This window comes from Penicillium diatomitis, assembly GCF_028827545.1.
Source record: "Penicillium diatomitis strain IBT 30728 chromosome Unknown utg000009l_segment0_segment0, whole genome shotgun sequence".
Taxonomy (NCBI): Eukaryota; Fungi; Ascomycota; class Eurotiomycetes; order Eurotiales; family Aspergillaceae; genus Penicillium; species Penicillium diatomitis.
In genome coordinates this window covers 1,927,719-1,945,522 of record NW_026623181.1, presented here as the reverse complement: position 1 = coordinate 1,945,522, position 17,804 = coordinate 1,927,719, and the positions used below count along the sequence as shown (strand labels likewise).

The following is a 17,804-nucleotide window of genomic DNA, read 5'->3' as shown; positions in this document are numbered from 1 at the left end:
ATCGGTATATTCCTCGGACTTATAGAGGAGCTTATCGTTCGTTATCTTCTAGTTTATTAGTTTAACTATCTTAGCGGTAGCTATAGCGAGCTATCCGTATTATTCCTCTACTTCGTTATCGAGATAATATAAGTAGTTAACCGTCGCTCGCTATATATCCCGTATTAAGTCGAATATAAACCTAGGTTTATTGCGTACTAAGTCGATAAAGTTCTTATAGCTAAGTTTTCTATCGCATAAATACTCGAGTAGATTATCTAGCTAAGGCGTAACCTAAATAAAATATATATTATAGTCTTTATAGGAAAGATCGTTAGATCTAGCTAAGGAGCTCTATCGATATATACTACGTAACTCTTCCTAACCCGGTTCTTTATTAATACCTAGATATACTATATTAATAGGTACTACTATATCGATCGTTTAAAAGGAAAAGAGAAAAATAAGGGAAGATAATATATAAAGACTTAATAACTTATAGTAAGTACCGGTCTATTATATAAAGGTAAAAAGAATATTAAAGGTCTTAGTTTTTATATAACTCCTAGGTAGTATAGCTATAATAACCTATATATAGAAGAAGGAAGGTAAAGTAACTATATCTTATATAATAAAGAAAACTAAGACGAAGAGGAAAAAGAAAAGGAAGAAATAAGGAAGATAAAGTACTACCTTAAATACCTATCGTAGATAGGGCTATAGTAAGGCGGTAGAATCCTTATAGAAAGTCCCGGATAGAAGGTTCCTCTATAGAAGTAAACTAAAAGGTAAACAATCCTTAGGCTCTAGCGTACACATATACGTAAGGCTTCTATTAATAACGCGTAGGTAAATATCTGATCTTATAAACGCAAACATCGATTATATAATCTCCTCCTCAACTCCCTAAGTCTATATCCATCAACTAGCTAACCAACCCACCAGTTAACACCAACTCGCTAGTCGGCTAACCAACTGGTCAGTGACTCACTAGTTCACGGTGACTGACCAGTTAACTCATCCAACCAACTCCACACTCTAAGTCTGTTCACGAACTAGTCAACCGACTAGCTAGTTGACTATTGACTTGTTGCCTATGCGTCATAGTATGGCCGGATATTATTTTTACCCTTCTTTAGACTAGCGCCCGATAAGTATAGCCGGTGAGTATAGCCGGTGAGTATAGCCGGATATTACTTTTACCCTTATTTAGACTAGCGCCGGGACCGCCTCTCTATCTTACTCTCTACTATAGTATTCTTCTTTCTTTTATAACTTATCTTATACTTTAGCTATGAAGATAAGATTTTAAAATCCTGAATCTCCTTATCGTAAGCTATCTAAAGAGCTAAAAATATAAATAGAAAGCCGAGATTTCAGAACTTAATTTTTATCGTTTTTGCTTATATAGAATCAGATGCAACGGAGCTGGGAGAGCGGAGACTTCTGGGTGGTGTATGCGATTTTGCATAGCTTTGCGTTCGATGCGATCTACTGGCAGAAGATCGACCGGCGTTTTTTTGGGCCTACAGAGACCAACGATCCCAGCGATGCATGGAAGGAGCGGCTAAACCTGCTGGGTGAAGACCAAAAGGCTGAGATGGAACGGCTAGTGATGAGGAAGCTTGAGGAGATGGAGGACAGGGTCTTGGCGTGGGACCCGGATGAGTATACTGAAGCATTTCGTCAGGGGTTGATGAAAAGGAGAGAAGAACAGGTAAAGGAGGGCAAAGAGTCTCACCGGGGACCGGTCGAAGGACCTCATGAATAGAGAATAAGCTCCCAGGAGTGGATTGATTGTTGGATGTTCTGAACCGCGTGTCACCTATACAATTATCACGAAATTGTCATACCAGCACGATTCCTTTTCCTTGCTGCCAAGATGATAATGAATGTCGTGTTTTGGAGACTTAATGTATGCGACCTACGCTGAAGAATTGTAAGCATGTTGAGGTACGTAATACTATATCAACTGGATATTCAATGTTCCCCTTTATTTACAATCTTGGCAGAATATTTTGACCTCGTGGTCTTCTACACAATACACAGTAATAGACATTATAAAAGCCCGTGACGGGCCGCCGATCAAAGCCTGAGCCCGGCCTATGGGCCCGACTTAAAGCCCGAGCCCGTCTTAGCAAAGCCTAAGCCCGGCCCGCGGGCTACCAAGAACGGGCTGGGGCCTAACGTAAAGCCTAAGCCTGGCCTACAAGGGCCCGTAGGCCCTAAAGCCTACGGGCTTTTTACGGGCTTTCCTTAATTTAAGGATATAAAGATCTTTTAAAGTGTTACGTGCCAAAAAGTTCGGAGTCAACTTGTGCATTCAACGAAGGTCGAAAAGCCTGAGGGAGAAAAGGAAAGAGAAATCTAATCTGCAGAAGGTATTAAGGTGATGAGATCACCGGAACATGCCTTTATCCCAACTTCTCTTACCACGCAGTTACGTGGTTACGGTATCTTCCTTCGGTATCCTCCCTCCGACACTGATTTCTTCTGCAGAAGAAATCCAAGTCCGCTAACTCGTAACAAATCTTATCTTTGAGTTAGGGTTACAACCTTCGACCGTTCCCATTAGAATGTTAGGGTCGGAATCGCAGGGAGACTAGGACTATTGACTAGGCAAAGGATTGAAGTCTAGGGGGGCTCAAATTCAAAGATTGAATCCTGAAGGTCGGAATCCTTCCTCCCTTCTGCGATTATTGTACATGTGTCTCTCACGTGCAGGGCCCGCATCCCTAGGGCTACAACCCGGAGGGTTCGTCAGCGTTCCGCACGTGATTCATCCGTGGCCGCGCCTTGACAGGTCGCGCCGTGACATAGAAGGCCGCGCGGTCGCGGCCGCACTTCTTGTTAAGTATAGGTAGGCGTGCCGCGTATGGATAAGTTATATGCGAAATTATATGCGAATCGCGGCTACTATACAAAATATTAGAAGCAGATTTTTGGTTAAAAATTTGCTTGAAAACCATATCTATATACACAAAAAAATTTGTATTGATTAGACTAGGATTGGTGGTGTAGGATATGTTGATGCAGATATATATATTTGATGGGGTATGGTGGCGGAAGCGGTATGCACACAGACCTTTGCGCCCTGTTGTAGCCTCCGTCTGGCGGAGCAACATTCCGATAGGCTACATGGCTTGCTGATATTGAAAACCTTTATGTACCTTAAAATTTTTACTCAGTTTAACTTGTTGGGCTTGTGGTTTAGTGGTATAATACTCCCTTAGCATGGGAGTGGTCCGGGGTTCGATTCCCCGCGAGTCCATAGTTTTTGCTCTGTCTATGTTCTTACTGGACTATGACCCGACGATTGTGGCTTTGCCCTTAATTAAGTGAGTCGGTCGTGCTGTGAGTGGTCTCTTTGGCGGATACTCGCTCGCACGTTCAGCAGGTAAGAGGCGGGTCACACCTGGCGATGGCAGAAACTGGACGTGTTTTCTTGATGAACATATCTACATCTTCCGCTTGATTTTCAGAGGTTGAAACTGCAGGGGGACCTCGACGGTGTGAGTTTGATTGCTTACTTTAGCACTCAATTCAGGTCCGATGAGATTCACCGGGCCTATGTGGGCGTATGTTGGCTTCAGTGCCTCACACCAGCCCACATTGTGGTAGGTCAAATGAGACGATTTTACGGAAGAGTGGTCGTATGGCATGTGATACTACCGTCTCACCATACCCATGGTCCATAGCCTAGATAGAATCTCTCCTAGTCAGTCAATCTCACACTTAGTCTTGCATACTTAAAGGAAATGGGAACCTAACCGGCCAACACCAACAACAGACCAACAAGATCATGGCGCTGTGAGATCAATACTACCAAGACTTGTCCCCGTTAGAATCAAGATCCGACAATTAGTGAGGGAAATGGTGGGGCTGAAACAGAATAGGAGTCAAGGACAAGTTGCAAGACGAACCTTTGAGGACGGAAAGAAACAGACCAAATCGCAAGCAGCCCGGCTACCGAATCATGTTCTTCCCAAGAGCGAAATAGCGCGCTTTTTTGTCGACCAGAGTGGAGGTAGTGAAATAACAGGTCTCGTAAACCCAATCGTGCAGCCAGCAGAAAGAACTTTGCTGCTAGTCCTGGTCCTTTCATGCGTGCCTGGAGTCATGACAGGCGTGAAGAGAATAGAACAGAAATCGAGGTAGAGTGTTATGCATACGAATGTCAATTCTGTTCTTGAAGCGTAGAGCCTTGCGAGTCTCAGAGCTTGACGAACCTATTTTCATCCAGATATATCATTTTCACAGTTTTCAGAACGAGGTCGTTAGAGTCATCCGCGTTAGACCTCTTGATGACCTCCTCGATTCTTTTGCGGCTAGGAACTAGCTCTTTGGCGACCTTTTTCCCTTCGACTCTCTGCCGCGGAATGGGAACCTCAGGAAAAGATGGATTGAGATCTGCTGAAAGCACCTTTTCACCCCATTTACGAACGCGGCCATCGATGATCACTGTATTAATAATGTCACGTACTGAGGAATGAAGAACAATCGCGGCAACGGGGTCTTGCTCCGATGCACAGACCATTCCAGGGCTGTTGACGTCGAAGATGACGAGCTCAGTAAGCTTGCCAATTTGGATTGAACCCAGATTATCTTCCATATGAATGGCCCGGCGCCCTGGATTGTACCCAGCAGCGGGAATGCATCTTGCAAAAGTAGATTTAGTGACCAGGTGAGCTTCCCCTCAGTGATGACGTTCTCATTGCGATTTGATCGCTCGTGCTGTAGGGCACCACGCATCTGTGACACCAAGTCACCGCCGGGCGGGGTTGTTACTGTGACAGTCAATACCCAAAGAGCTGATATCAGAGCAGCCATCTTTGAAGCAAACAATATCACCATGTTCCATTTGAAGCTCCGTATCTGAGGTGGTGGAAATCCATGCCTTGGCCTTGTTCAGCTTCTGAAAGTCATTTGAAGTTAGGTTGCTTGTTTGAGAAAGAAGGATACTCGGGTCAGGGAGATTGTACTCTTGCAGAGTGTCGAAAAGTGAGTGGACACCTTGTATGTGATTAATTGATATCAAACGTATTATATCTGGGATCCCCGTTTTCTCACCGGAGTATTTTCGCACATAAGGCATTCTGATGACTTTCACGCCAAGTTTACGGGCCCGGTCATAGAATGAGATGACTTGGTCCTTTGATGGGAATAAACCATCAAAAGCCATTCCAAGCTGGACCCATCCATTTCCAAATGGGGCGGCAGCATCTAATCTCTTGAAAGTTTCGAGTACCTAGTTGTCCAATAAACCTCCGTCAGGGCGCAGTTCCGATTTCCATGTCTTGACTCTGATGGTAGGGGTATAGCAAAACACAGAGCGAATCCTTGAGGAAACGGTCGCTTCAATGTCATTCAAGGCTATTCATGTATATTAGTAAGGACAGGCTTTGAGGTTTCAAGCTGTACCTATAGTGAGCTGGAGAAACATCCATGTGGGCATGGTCAACCACGGTCGTGGTACCTGCGTCCAGAGCTTCGAAAGATGCCTCAAGGGTATCCCAGAAGACATCTTCCGGGGTATAATTGGCGGGTTGACTATTGCCTGAGCTCAATCGCAATCAGAATCCGGTGCCTGGAGTAGGTCATGAGAAATAGCAGGAAACAAACCATTAGGCAGATATTCCAGCAGCGTATGGTTCGCACGGCGGCATTTCAACTGCGTCTGCCACATATGATGATGCGTATCAATAGACCTAGGAGACACAATCTCGTCTGTGTAGTCGATGACTTCAGCATTAGCTGGAGGAGTGATGTCGGTAGATATTTGAGGCAGTGTTGTTATCCTCGATCAGCAAAGAGTGATTCCGTACAGGCACAACATAGTCATTCACGTCACCTGAGGGAACGAGAATGGTCGCGTTCTGAATGAGAATATGAGACGGTATGTTGTGTGGTAAAGATGAATGGATGCGAAAACCTTTGGAAGAAGACCGGGTACGATAGATTGCAGACCCTTCTATGATATGTTCAAGTTAGCTGTCGAACGTGGCCCTGTATGAAACTATGATGCGATCGCGCGTTTTAGCGGGCGACCCTCGGTCTTCGGGCTTCCACGCCGCGAAGGACGGAGCTATCGGCGCCAAAATCAAGGCCCCCCAAGGCCTGGCTTTGGCAGCAGGCCCTCTGAGTCTGAGCGCCTTGAGCAGGATCCAACTCAACACCCAAACGATACGATACTGAGATATTGAAGAGGCGAATGCTCACGGCAGTTCTCTCACCAGACAGGTCGAGTCATAGAGGAACCAAACCAAAACCACCAGTACGCACGTCTAAAGATCTCCCAAGTCCGACCGTACAACACCACTCAGTCCGATGTCAAGGGCCGCAATTAAAGATAATTTAGAGTGTGTCATTGCAAGTGTAAAGAACCTGACTGTAAATATTGTCTCAAATCCATCCTCGAACTTGCATCCCGAAAGTTGATCAACAAGATGATCTCTCCAAGAGATCCTGCGCATATAACTAGATATCCCTACCCTACCCGTAAGGCACCAAGGCCATCGCACCTCTCAATCCACATCCAAGTACATGTAACCGGATCCCGCACTACAACATGTACTTTTCACCTTCCATCTGAGCTCGCACGGGCACCTGCAAATTTAGAACCTTTGGTCGCTTGTTACACATGGATGTATCAGGGGCTGGGTAGATATATTCTGTGATATGGGTCGAACATCAGATAGTCCCGAACATTCCACCGGATCATTCAATATTCGATTCAACCACCGAAAGCCTCAGAGTACTGAGACAATGTAAAGGCTATGCCTACTTCAACAGACCTTTGGACTGTTCTCTGCCTCAGGCAACAGTCATGTGCAACCTTTGCAAAGGTCGTACACACGTGACACACCCTTCAAATAATGATTGGTACATATCTCAGGACGGTAAATTCCTAAAGTGTGGCTTGCGCGTGGCCAATCCAATGTGAGGCTAAACCTCGCGCCACACCTCATTATTGCAATATTCATCTCGGCTCAAAATATAATTAACTCTCCGTGCCGTCGCTGCAGGTGCTCGCACGCCTACTCAAAGATGACGGAACCACAACGTCCAGATCTTTCCGAGGCAACAGAACTCTCTAGAGCAGAACGCTTTAAAGCTACGCATCTCGCCGCACGCCATGGCAACTACCATCAATACTACGCCAAGTTCCGCGCCCCCACTGTCCCAGACGAACGTCTTTCAATCCTTCCATCAGAGATCCTTCGCAACGCGCGAGTCATAGACCTCGGCTGCAACGCGGGCAAATTGACCTATGAGGCAATAGCACACTGCGGCGCGGCCGTCGCGGTCGGCGTCGATATCGACCCATGGCTGATCGAGCAGGCGAAGGCGACGTATCCGGATGGGCCATGCACATTTGAGCACTTTGATTTCGTGGATACGTCTGCGTACAAGGGTACCGCGCTGGGCAAGTTCGACGTTGTCCTACTGCTCTCTGTAACCAAGTGGATTCATCTGAACAACGGTGATGCCGGGATACTAGCGCTATTTGCGCATATACGAGACATACTGAATGAGGGAGGTTATCTCGTTGTTGAGCCGCAGCCTATGAGCAATTATGCGAGGGCTTCGAAGAAAAACAAAGAGTTGAGGGAGACATACAAGACCATTGAGATCCAACCACCGTTTGATGATGAGTTAAAAACGCAGGGATTTGACAGAATCCTGAAATACGAGAGGGATGAGGAAGGATTTGCTCGGCCTGTACATGTTTGGAGGAAAAAGTCTCACAAGATAGCCAATGGAGATGACTTCAAATAAATTAGGCGAATGGATTATCATCGGGGTGATTTAGAATTTCCGTAGGTGACCAGGTAGCTACGAGATCTTTATCTTGCTAGTGAAGGAACTGATCTCGAAGGTGACGAGCGAAATCAACTGTACGTCTCCTTACTTCAGCCGTTTGACTGGGCTGCTTCCATGGCCAATCATCTGCGTGGTTGTTGGGGGTCTATTCGTAAATGGATGACTTGAGCAGTAGCCGGAATTACTGTTCATCCACTTGTTTCTTCGATCTGTAGATGCGTGGAGTATAATCTACGAGGATTGACTACACAGTAGCTTGTTGGGATTCGAGCGGACTGAGCCCAAGTTTGGCGATGACAGGAAAGACTGCGCCCTAGTCTACCTACTAGTCTATCGACAGTTTTTTGTGTCCCCTAACCTTAACAGGATTACATAGCGACTTATCCTCTCATGAGGATACACCTACTATATCAGTGACAAGAATTGATGTGGGCACTTTCTCACTATGATTTTTCTGATATTCAGGCAAATGATAGCATCCGTAGGTATGATTCTGCTAGTGCAGCTTACTCAGATAGAAGCTCGCGCACCCACGGGCTGAAGCATCTCATCATTTTGTCTCTTTCCTTGATGCTGCATTTAATGCAGCTTGTCTCTATCAGCTCCAATCCCATCTACAATTCTCAACTTCCGATTACACGCAAGAAGTCAAGAGGAGCACCTCTATCAGATCTCAAGTTGTCGATATGTTCTTTCCCTCGTAGATGGGAAGGTACCTGTTATGCTAACGGACACCAGCCAAAACCCCGCGTTGTCTTGACTGCATTCGACAAGGCTAATAATATGTGTACGGCACCGCTCCTCGGAATTAACTCCTAAAGCCGATTACAGGCGCGCTGCGTGGACGGACGTAAACCTTCCAACCGAGGGCGATTGGAAGAGAACTGGCACAGACAACCTTGCAGTACGAATTGACCCTCTAGGCCACCCGTGCCTATCGATAGCCGCAGTACCCAGAAGAGTTTGGGACTGATTGAAATTCACCTCAGCAAATGTGGGAAATCAACAGTTTACCATTTCCGGCAAAACAATCACGGCGCCTTTGGACTCCATCTTCATTCACACGTGGGCGAACGGAGTTATTTGACACTCTTACAGATGATCCGCTATCTCCGCCTACCCATCGAGGTATAAATTCGACGGACCCTTCGACCACCATGGTTGCCGAATAGCACCTACAACAATTGTCTTCTAAATCAAACCCGATTTTAAATATTCAGACCTAATGGCATCTCCAAAATACACTTGGCTCATCACCGGCTGCTCCTCTGGGTTTGGCCTTTCATTGACCCGCGCTGCCCAAGCCGGCGGCCATCGAGTTATCGCAACTTCCCGTGAGCCTTCTCGAACTCCAGACTTGGTCGCAGAGATTGAGGGCAATGGAGGTAAATGGGTCCAGTTAGATGTGGATAGCCCACAAAGCGGCGAAGTGATCGCCGAGCTGGAAAAGGGCGGTGACCATATCGATGTGCTGGTGAATAACGCTGGCTACTCTATCCACGCGCCCGTTGAGACCTTCACCGAAGAGGAGATTCGCTCTCAGATGGAGACTATGTTTTTCAGTCCGCTGCGCCTGATTCGCGCGGTCTTGCCCTACATGCGACAACGCCGGGCAGGTGTCGTTGTCAACATGAGCAGTGGCGCCTCGCTCGATGGCATCCCTACCATGAGCGTCTACGCAGGCGCGAAAGCTGGATTAGATGGTACACAGTCCCTGGTTTCCCCCTTGGCCATACCCAGCCATTGCGTTAACCCTCTGTCATGACAGCTCTCACCAGGATTCTGGCGAAAGAAGTAGCTCCCTTCAACATTCGCACTCTGACCGTGATTCTCGGCACGTTCAACACCAACATGCAGAATTCCGCCATCTTCGGCAAGACTCCTTTCCCTGACGATTACAACGGGACCATCACCCAGCAGATGCAACACTTCCTCGCCAGTGGAAAGCTGGTGCCGAATGGCGACAAAGACAAGGCGATGCAGGCCTTGTACCAAGTTATCGTTGGCGAGGGAGTCGGGGCAGGACACGAGGCAGAGAAGTTGTTGCCTCTGGGAAGTGATATGACACCTCGTCTCCAGGGAGCTAGAGAGTATCTTGGTCATGCTCTGGAGGTGTTTGATTCAGTGACCAACAGTGTGGATGTTGAGAAGTAAATGTCGCGCCTCTCGACATCTGCTCTCTCCCTTGCGACGCAATGTCTTTTGTTTAATATAATTATGGCTCTCGAATTGTAAAGTGATCAAACATCACAGGTCAGACCAAGACGTAACGCATTCTAGGTCCAGATAAGCAAACTGCCCTGCATGTTGTTGTGAGGATATCTTTCCAAATCTCCGCAGTATCTCTTGCTGGCGACGCAGAGCAAATCTTCGAGCCGAATTCCCGTGGGAGCAGTGCAAACCGGCCATGTCTTGACTCATCGGAAGGGATTCAGTATGCTATTTATGTCTAACATGAACGATCCTCCAACGCTATAATTGTAATGGAACACCGCATACTATTGCTATTTCGGGCATCTCATGCACATTATTCTCTGTTCTGGACGATGACAATTCCAACAAGCAAATGAATGTTGCATTTCAGTATTCCAACCTACAATTTACAACAAGGGAACTGAACAATTGATCGAGGGAAAACCTCCTAACAGGAAGAAAACCCCTCTCAGAAAGACAGAGCACGTCACAGATGGTCGCGAGAGAAAGAAAAGCTGCACTTTTGGGCTACTCTTCAGTACTCCGCAGCTAGCCAAGTTTCTTGTCCAGCAAATCCTTCTGAGCCTGCCTCAGTGCTGCTCGGGCAACAGCGTCGGCGGAACGAAGCAGAACGGAATCTGCGAGGGGTCTAGGAACCGCTGTAGTGACCCAGCGAGCACCTTCAGTAGGGACACCGATTGCGAAGAGGCCTACATTTGGTTTGCCATCATCTCCCACAACTCGCTCGGGCATGGGTGACATAGCCAGAGCTCCAGTGTCAGAGCCGCCAGCCCGTGTATCAGGACGGCATTGCTTGGTAGTGAGTAGGTCTTTCAACAAGGAATTTTCAGTCTGTGTCACAGATGGCGTCTACGTTCGCGCTTCCACTACTGCTGTGACTTTGACAGGGTTGCTTTTGCCATCTTGATCGGTCACAGTCCACCCTGACCCATTTCTCTCGTTCCATGTGACCTTAGAATCAGGATTCAGGACTTTGAGCACGCGTGCCTTCATGAGTGCCACCATCTGCTCGATGCGTTGACAAGGGGGTCCAACACACAGGAATCCACACAGTGACGAAAACTATCCCTAAAGTGGTGCTGGTGATGCTTGTCGTTTGATACAGCGATTGTATCTTTGATGCCTTCGAAGTCAACTGTGGCTCGAATGTCATTGCGAAGGTCGCGTAGCACACTTCGAGCTGCCACATGAGGCTCATCAACATTGCCCAGCAGGGCCTCCCCATTAGTACCACTCGGCCTCACACTTGGTCTTTTTTTTGTGGATAGGGCCCAAGCTCGCTAGATCGGTCGATATGAGCTCGTTCAACCTCTAGCGGGCTCATCCTACAAGCGTCGCCTTGTTAGGTGTGGCTAATTCCATTTTGAATCACCATGCAGTAGCATCGCACTCTTTACAACGAGCTGTGCCTCATCAGGCGAAAATAATTCCGTAATCATTGACAATGTCCAGACTCTCACGAAAGCCCGGGACGGTTCGACCGGATCTTGCCGCACCCGACTGGTACGTTCCTCCGGCGTGAGTCAGGCCCGCTAGGCTGAATTCGGGTATCATCCCGAGACGATCATCCATGCAATCTGATCTCCAACTTCAAACAACCATCAACTCCGCACGAATTCTCCAATGATCGTCGCAAAGAAGACCTTAGAGATTCTGTATCCCCGACGGTGGCCCGCCGCAATCTGTCCTTGGCTTGAGTATAGCAATGGCGGGGTCCGTTTCATCTTCAGCCACAGATCGCCCGACTCCAACCCACCTTCATTTGTACCCTCCTTCAAGGAAATTGTTCAAACTGCAGATCCGCCTCGGAACCAACATTTCCTCGCGCTGATCAAGCACGACCCGTATTATTGCCCCGAGCAAATGCAGACAAAGAAAGAGTGAACTGCCATCCGAAGTCCCGAGCCCATCTATCGAAGAGAGGCGCTGACTGGGTTCGTCGATGAATCGCATGGAACAGTCCCCCCGGTCCTGGCCTATACTGAGCCGGAGTCCGGTCTTGGCAGACAACCGGTCAGCCTTCATGGTCAATGCTTGACTCACCCTATCGAATCAAATTTCGAAGAAGGGCCGTTGTCCATCACAAATCTCAGACGTTGGGCCGTGCTGTAACCTCGTCTCTCCGACGGCTGTACAGACTATCTGCATGGCCGCCCCACCGTGCCCGCAGATTGCCGTCCGGACGAAGCTTGTCGCAGCGATAAGACGCTTGGCGCCGACAATTGGGATGGTAAGAAATCGCCCAATGAGGAAGCTCACATCTGGTTCTGACACTATAAGAGCGAAAAGAGGTTGTCCGCCATGTGAAAGAGTATCGATCCATCCATCCTCATCTCAAGTGCCCTTCAAGCTCTCCTGCTTTGCAGGTATTCAAAAGATGTGGCATGCAAAGTGGCTTCTGCCTCTGCTCTCGCTGCAGGCGTGGGCAGCCCCCGCGAGCACTCTTAGAGATACCGTCTCTTTTGCGGTCAAAGATGGAGTGAACTACACGGTATTTGAGCATGCCGCAACTGGAGCCAGAATGGAGTTTGTGAAGAACTCTGGAATCTGCGAAACCACTCCCGGTGTCAACCAGTACTCGGGTTATCTCTCTGTTGGCAACAACATGAACATGTGGTTCTGGTGAGAATGTTCCTGTATCTTGATTTTTTTCTTCTCCTACACTTCTGCCCGAAGCTTGACTAGCTTGGTTCTGACATTTCTTAGGTTCTTCGAAGCGCGCAACAACCCTGCAACAGCCCCCTTGGCCACCTGGTTCAATGGAGGTCCTGGCTGTTCCTCCATGATCGGTCTGTTCCAAGAGAATGGCCCGTGTCACTTCACTAACGGCGCTAGTCAGCCCTCATTGAATCCATACAGTTGGAACACTTATGCCAACATGTTGTACATTGATCAACCGATCGGTGTCGGCTTCTCGTATGGCACGGACGATGTCACCAGCACAGTGACGGCTGCTCCTTATGTCTGGAAGCTGCTCCAGGCTTTCTATGGTCAATTCCCGCAATATGAGAACCGAGACCTCGCTATCTTCACCGAAGTATGTCTTTTGCTCGACCGTCCGTACGTTCTTCATTATTTGTCACCAGGGAACTCATTATTCTTCATAGTCTTACGGAGGTCACTATGGACCTGAATTCGCAGCATACATTGAGCAGCAGAATGCCGCCATCAAGGCTGGTTCCATCTCGGGAGAAAATATCAACCTCATCGCACTTGGTGTCAACAACGGCTGGATTGATCCAGCCATTCAGGAGAAGGCCTACATCGATTACGCTTACAGCAATTCGTACCGTCAGTTGATCAGCTCCTCCGATCGAACCAGCTATTTGAGTGCATACAACAACCACTGCCTGCCTGCTATTCAGAAGTGTGCCGCGACCGGATCGAACCGCGACTGCGTCAATGCGAACAATGTTTGCTACAATACCATTGAGGGTCCGATCAGTCAGTCTGGCGACTTTGATGTCTACGATATTCGCCAGCCAGCCAACGACCCCAACCCACCATCGACATACTCCACTTACCTTGCAAACCCATCCGTGGTCAAGGCTATTGGAGCCAAGTCAACCTACCAAGAATGCCCCAACGGTGCCTACAACAAATTTTCCTCGACCGGTGATAGTACGTTTACTCGCCCACTTGTTGAATCTCATTGCAATTTTATCAGCGTACTGACTTTTCATTAGACCCTCGCTCTTTCCTTTCAACCCTCTCCAGCGTAGTTCAGTCCGGTGTCAACGTGATCGTTTGGGCCGGTGACAGCGACTGGATCTGCAACTGGGTGGGCAACTACGGGGCTGCCAATGCAATTTCCTATTCTGGTCACACGGAATTCAGCAACAAGGCGCTTGGCCCATACACGGTCAGTGGCGTTGAAAAGGGCCAATTTAAGACGGTCAACAACTTGTCGTTCCTGCGGGTGTATGGTGCTGGACATGAGGTGCCTTATTATCGTCAGTCATCCCGTCGAGATCATTGAGGAGCATCACTAATATTCCCTTTTTCAGAACCGGAAACGGCTTTGCAGGTGTTCAAGCAGATCTTGCAAAAGAAGCCCATCTCGTCAACCTGAGAGATCTTTGACGCCAGTGGCCTGCTCTGATTGGGTGCTGTCACCTCTGCTTCTGATGATCTTTTGGGCGTGAGATCGGTTGATTGGCATGTATTTACGTTTGGCCCGATATGTCACGATGCTGAATATCTTCTATGCAAGAATGGAATGAAATACCCCGGAAGTTCGATGCCCGTGCAAGCCTGTGGTCCGGCAACATGTATTAATCGCTGGCATTTGGGAGGAGAGGAGCCCATGATGCTATCGGATGTCCCGAAAGAACATGGCACGAGTTGCTGCATTAGAAAATGACCCGAAAACAGATTCGTCTTTATCAGGTACTCTTCGATCACGTTGCTGCCTGGAACTACTCGGACTTTCTTATCCTCTTCAAATAAAGACCTAGGCGGGTAAGCGCGGGTACGCTGGACTAAACAACGTGTCTCGTACTGTTGCCACTTCAATTTAACTGCCACCATTGATCAATTGACTCGCGCCAACAAATTGTTCAGTATCGACCATTCCTCGTGTCCTTTCGAACTGTCATATCCATCATCCATACCAAATTTGAGCCATAAAGGCGAAATACTATGAAGTCACACAATACCACTCACATTTCCCTTACCGAGGTAGTTTGGGGTGGAGGCGGGGCTCCGTGGGGTTGCGTTGGAGAAGCAGAGTGGTCGGCACAGTCAACAACCAAAACGCTCTTCATCATCTCTCGATCACTTAAAGCGTCGGCTAACAACTGCATTATATCACAAAGTTAGTGCTGCTGGAATCCATCAGCATGTCGTCCGCTCAGGTCTCAGAAGGTAACGAACGCTTCAATTCCGAGGCCGCCAACTGGGACACAAACCCCGTCGTGCTGGAAGCCACTCGTCATGCCTTCCAAACACTGAAACCGATCATCCAAACTATGTCCTCATCTTCATCTCACGGCCTCGACGTGCTCGAAGTCGGATGCGGAACGGGCCTCCTCACCACGCAAGTGGCAGGGCTCGTGAATACGATCGTCGCCATTGACCCAGCCGCAGAAATGATCAAGATGCTTCAGACAAAGCTTACATCAAACTCGGCCCCGAAGAATATCCTCCCAATAGCTCAATTGCTCGAAGATCCTGAAGATCCTGCACTCCCTCCTGCTGATCCCGCTTCCCCGTTCGGCCAGCGGCGCAAATACGATCTAATCACCTCTCATCTCGTTCTCCACCACGTGCCCGATCTCGAGCCCTTCCTCAAAGTCCTATTGGGATGTCTCAAGCCCCGTGGGCGCGTGGCACTGACAGACTTTGAAGACTTCGGGCCTCAGGCAAAATACTTCCATCCGCCATCAAAACTTGACGGAGTCGAGCGTCATGGTATCCCGCGCGAAGGGTTTGCTGATCTCATGAGGAAAGTGGGATTCATCGACGTCAATGTATGGGTTGGATGGACGATGGATGTAAGCACGGAGGAATGGAGTGATGCTCCGTCCAAAATGCCGTTCCCGTTCTTGGTATGTGAGGGCGCCCGACCGTGATCGATGGTGGAAGTAGGTTACCCTTGAGGAAGCACGAGCATGGATGACTCAATGTACCGATCGTGCTGGCAGTTTGACTCATTACCGTGGAAGAATGAGCAACTGTTTTGTGGATTTATATGGCGTGGTGATGAACAATCGTTCTTGCACTCACTACGATGGAGCTCACATCTTGACTTCAGGTGTAACGTGACTCAATTTACTCGTACCCGTTACCCGTCAACATGGCGGCCTGTATCACAGATTTATATTTACCGAAGAACAGCTCGGATGAAAGGTCATTCAGTGGCGTTATGCTAGGCTTAATTCATGAAGTGGTTCAAGTAGATCGAGAGGTCAACTATCCAATCGAGTCGTGCGGAAAAGAACCCTTCCCAGTTCTAAGAGAACATCACAGCAGCAACGACAATAGAGGCAGCCAGTGTCCACAGGTTGTATCTTCCAACAACTGGCTGGCCTGCTCCATTGTGCTTGCTCAGTCCAAATGGCAGACCTTGGTAGCTGAACGTGAGGTTCTGGGGAATCGAGTGGTTGTAGCATTGTCCATTCTCGATATCCAGGTTGGTCAAGTCATCGGCGTTCACGAAGAACATGAACTTGTCCTGAGAGATATTCTTGAATCCGGAGGTATCATAAGGGAACTTGTCGCCGCTATCGGTGGCCGAGGTATTACGCAGGAAGATACACTGTACCTGGCCAGGGAAGTCGGTTACCATCTCCGGGTAATCGCGCATGACATCGCTGTTGCTGGTGTCTGCTACGAGAATGAACTTGCGCTGTGGGAAAGTTTCGAAGATCTTCTTCAACAAGAACTTGCGGATCGAGAGGGTCGCGGAAACGTCGCTGAAGTTCAGAGGACGAGTATCAAAGGAACCGCCGGGATAGGTGCTGCAAATTGACGGGTCAGCGTCCATATACCAAGGATCTGGCATCCGACTAACCTATAAATGAATGACATATAATTGCGCGTGACTTGTTCGGGAGTCGTGGTCTACATGTCGCGATAATTAGCCTCAAAGTCGAGTACATGGGGGAACAACGTACGGACACGGGGTTAACGTACCAAGTAGTGGAAATGCATGTGCGGTATTTTGGAAGACCAGTTCGCGTAGATTTCGGGCATATTTTCCCAGGGAGTGAATGCCTTGGCAAAGCTGTTCAGCAGGCCTTCCTTGGGCTCATAGATCTTGGTGATTCGCAGGATATCATCAATGTCCGAGATGACCGTTAGTCCGGTGGGGGGGACCAGGTAGGCGGTAGAATTGCCGATAGAGGCACCTTCCACGTAGGTGTTGAGTCTCTGGATAGCCGAGGTTTCATTACCCGCAGTCAAACCGTTGCTCTTGATCGGTACAAAGACGTCGAAATCACCCTCCGCAGTGGTATTGTACGGCAAGGTGACCGATTGCACGCCGCCAGTGGTGTTGGAAGAACCACCACCCCCCGGCTGGCCGCTGGCTCCCTGCGAAGGCGAGGGCTCAAGGTAGATGGTGTTGACCGCGACATGTGGCTGCTGAACGACGAAAATCTCGGCAGTCAAGTTGCGCGCCTGGTTCTGCTCTGAAGGGGGCAGATTCTTGATGTCGGTGCCGACCAGGAAGACGTTGGCGAGGCGGTCCAAGTCGGATCGCGACGTGTTGGGCTGCTTGTAGACATTGCCGTGGAAGCGCACGTTCCAGCCCGACTTGGTCCAGTTGGCATACGGGTCAATGTTCAAGACATTGGTGGGCAGGGCCGCCAAATCAGAGGATTTCAAGCCTAGCGAGCTGGCAACGCTATCTCCAGTCGGGAATCCCTGGAAGAAGTTGGGTACTCCCGAGGCGACCCACGTGGGGATGTCCGAGCCCAGACCTGACAGGATGCTGTTGACATCATTCTCGACATCGCTGATGATCCCACGCTGAATGATCGGAGAGGGGTTATTTTGAACGGGCGAGGGAGTAATCGCAGGCTGGGGAGGATTGGCATCATTCACGGTCCCGGCATCGCCGGTCGGGGCGGGAATAGCGGCGACGATTGGCAGAACTGCCAACAGCGCGACGGCCCGTGCATGCCAAGTGATGTTACTCATCATGGAGAGAGAAGAAGAGCGGCTCTGGGCGGTTGAAGAGAAGAAAGCAAGGTTAGAGAAGGGGGAAGTTGAGTGAAGAGATAGGAGATGAGAGATATTCAAATCCAGCGAAGACAGTATGAGATATCTTCTCTATGCTCTCT

General features: G+C 48.7%; 8 protein-coding genes across 8 annotated transcripts; 5 read left to right on the top strand and 3 right to left on the bottom strand.

Annotated features, from left to right (window-relative positions):
* Positions 1-1,396: 1,396 nt before the first annotated feature.
* Positions 1,397-1,750, top strand: N7539_007082 (uncharacterized protein; the record flags this gene model as incomplete). Its single annotated transcript, XM_056936683.1, has 1 exon — positions 1,397-1,750. One exon carries the CDS (start codon positions 1,397-1,399, stop codon positions 1,748-1,750), a length of 354 nt encoding a protein of 117 aa, XP_056788618.1.
* Positions 1,751-4,192: 2,442 nt separating this feature from the next.
* N7539_007081 (Metallo-dependent hydrolase) lies at positions 4,193-4,809 on the bottom strand (the record flags this gene model as incomplete). The annotated part of the gene is given in 2 exon segments (XM_056936682.1): positions 4,193-4,608; positions 4,620-4,809. 2 exon segments carry the CDS (start codon positions 4,807-4,809, stop codon positions 4,193-4,195), a joined length of 606 nt encoding a protein of 201 aa, XP_056788617.1.
* Positions 4,810-7,026: 2,217 nt separating this feature from the next.
* Positions 7,027-7,758, top strand: N7539_007080 (class I SAM-dependent methyltransferase; the record flags this gene model as incomplete). Its single annotated transcript, XM_056936681.1, has 1 exon — positions 7,027-7,758. The coding sequence occupies one exon, from the start codon at positions 7,027-7,029 to the stop codon at positions 7,756-7,758; it is 732 nt and encodes a 243-aa protein (XP_056788616.1).
* Positions 7,759-9,028: 1,270 nt separating this feature from the next.
* N7539_007079 (SDR family oxidoreductase) lies at positions 9,029-9,957 on the top strand (the record flags this gene model as incomplete). The annotated part of the gene is made up of 2 exons (XM_056936680.1): positions 9,029-9,506; positions 9,572-9,957. 2 exons carry the CDS (start codon positions 9,029-9,031, stop codon positions 9,955-9,957), a joined length of 864 nt encoding a protein of 287 aa, XP_056788615.1.
* Positions 9,958-10,545: 588 nt separating this feature from the next.
* Positions 10,546-11,022, bottom strand: N7539_007078 (uncharacterized protein; the record flags this gene model as incomplete). Its single annotated transcript, XM_056936679.1, has 2 exons — positions 10,546-10,848; positions 10,897-11,022. The coding sequence occupies 2 exons, from the start codon at positions 11,020-11,022 to the stop codon at positions 10,546-10,548; spliced, it is 429 nt and encodes a 142-aa protein (XP_056788614.1).
* A 1,372-nt stretch (positions 11,023-12,394) lies between these two features.
* On the top strand, positions 12,395-14,089 carry cp6 (uncharacterized protein; the record flags this gene model as incomplete). Its single annotated transcript, XM_056936678.1, has 5 exons — positions 12,395-12,639; positions 12,724-13,054; positions 13,125-13,638; positions 13,704-13,970; positions 14,025-14,089. 5 exons carry the CDS (start codon positions 12,395-12,397, stop codon positions 14,087-14,089), a joined length of 1,422 nt encoding a protein of 473 aa, XP_056788613.1.
* Positions 14,090-14,858: 769 nt separating this feature from the next.
* N7539_007076 (class I SAM-dependent methyltransferase) lies at positions 14,859-15,590 on the top strand (the record flags this gene model as incomplete). The annotated part of the gene is made up of 1 exon (XM_056936677.1): positions 14,859-15,590. One exon carries the CDS (start codon positions 14,859-14,861, stop codon positions 15,588-15,590), a length of 732 nt encoding a protein of 243 aa, XP_056788612.1.
* Positions 15,591-15,970: 380 nt separating this feature from the next.
* On the bottom strand, positions 15,971-17,661 carry N7539_007075 (phosphatidate phosphatase App1 family protein; the record flags this gene model as incomplete). Its single annotated transcript, XM_056936676.1, has 3 exons — positions 15,971-16,478; positions 16,532-16,581; positions 16,654-17,661. The coding sequence occupies 3 exons, from the start codon at positions 17,659-17,661 to the stop codon at positions 15,971-15,973; spliced, it is 1,566 nt and encodes a 521-aa protein (XP_056788611.1).
* Positions 17,662-17,804: the final 143 nt, after the last annotated feature.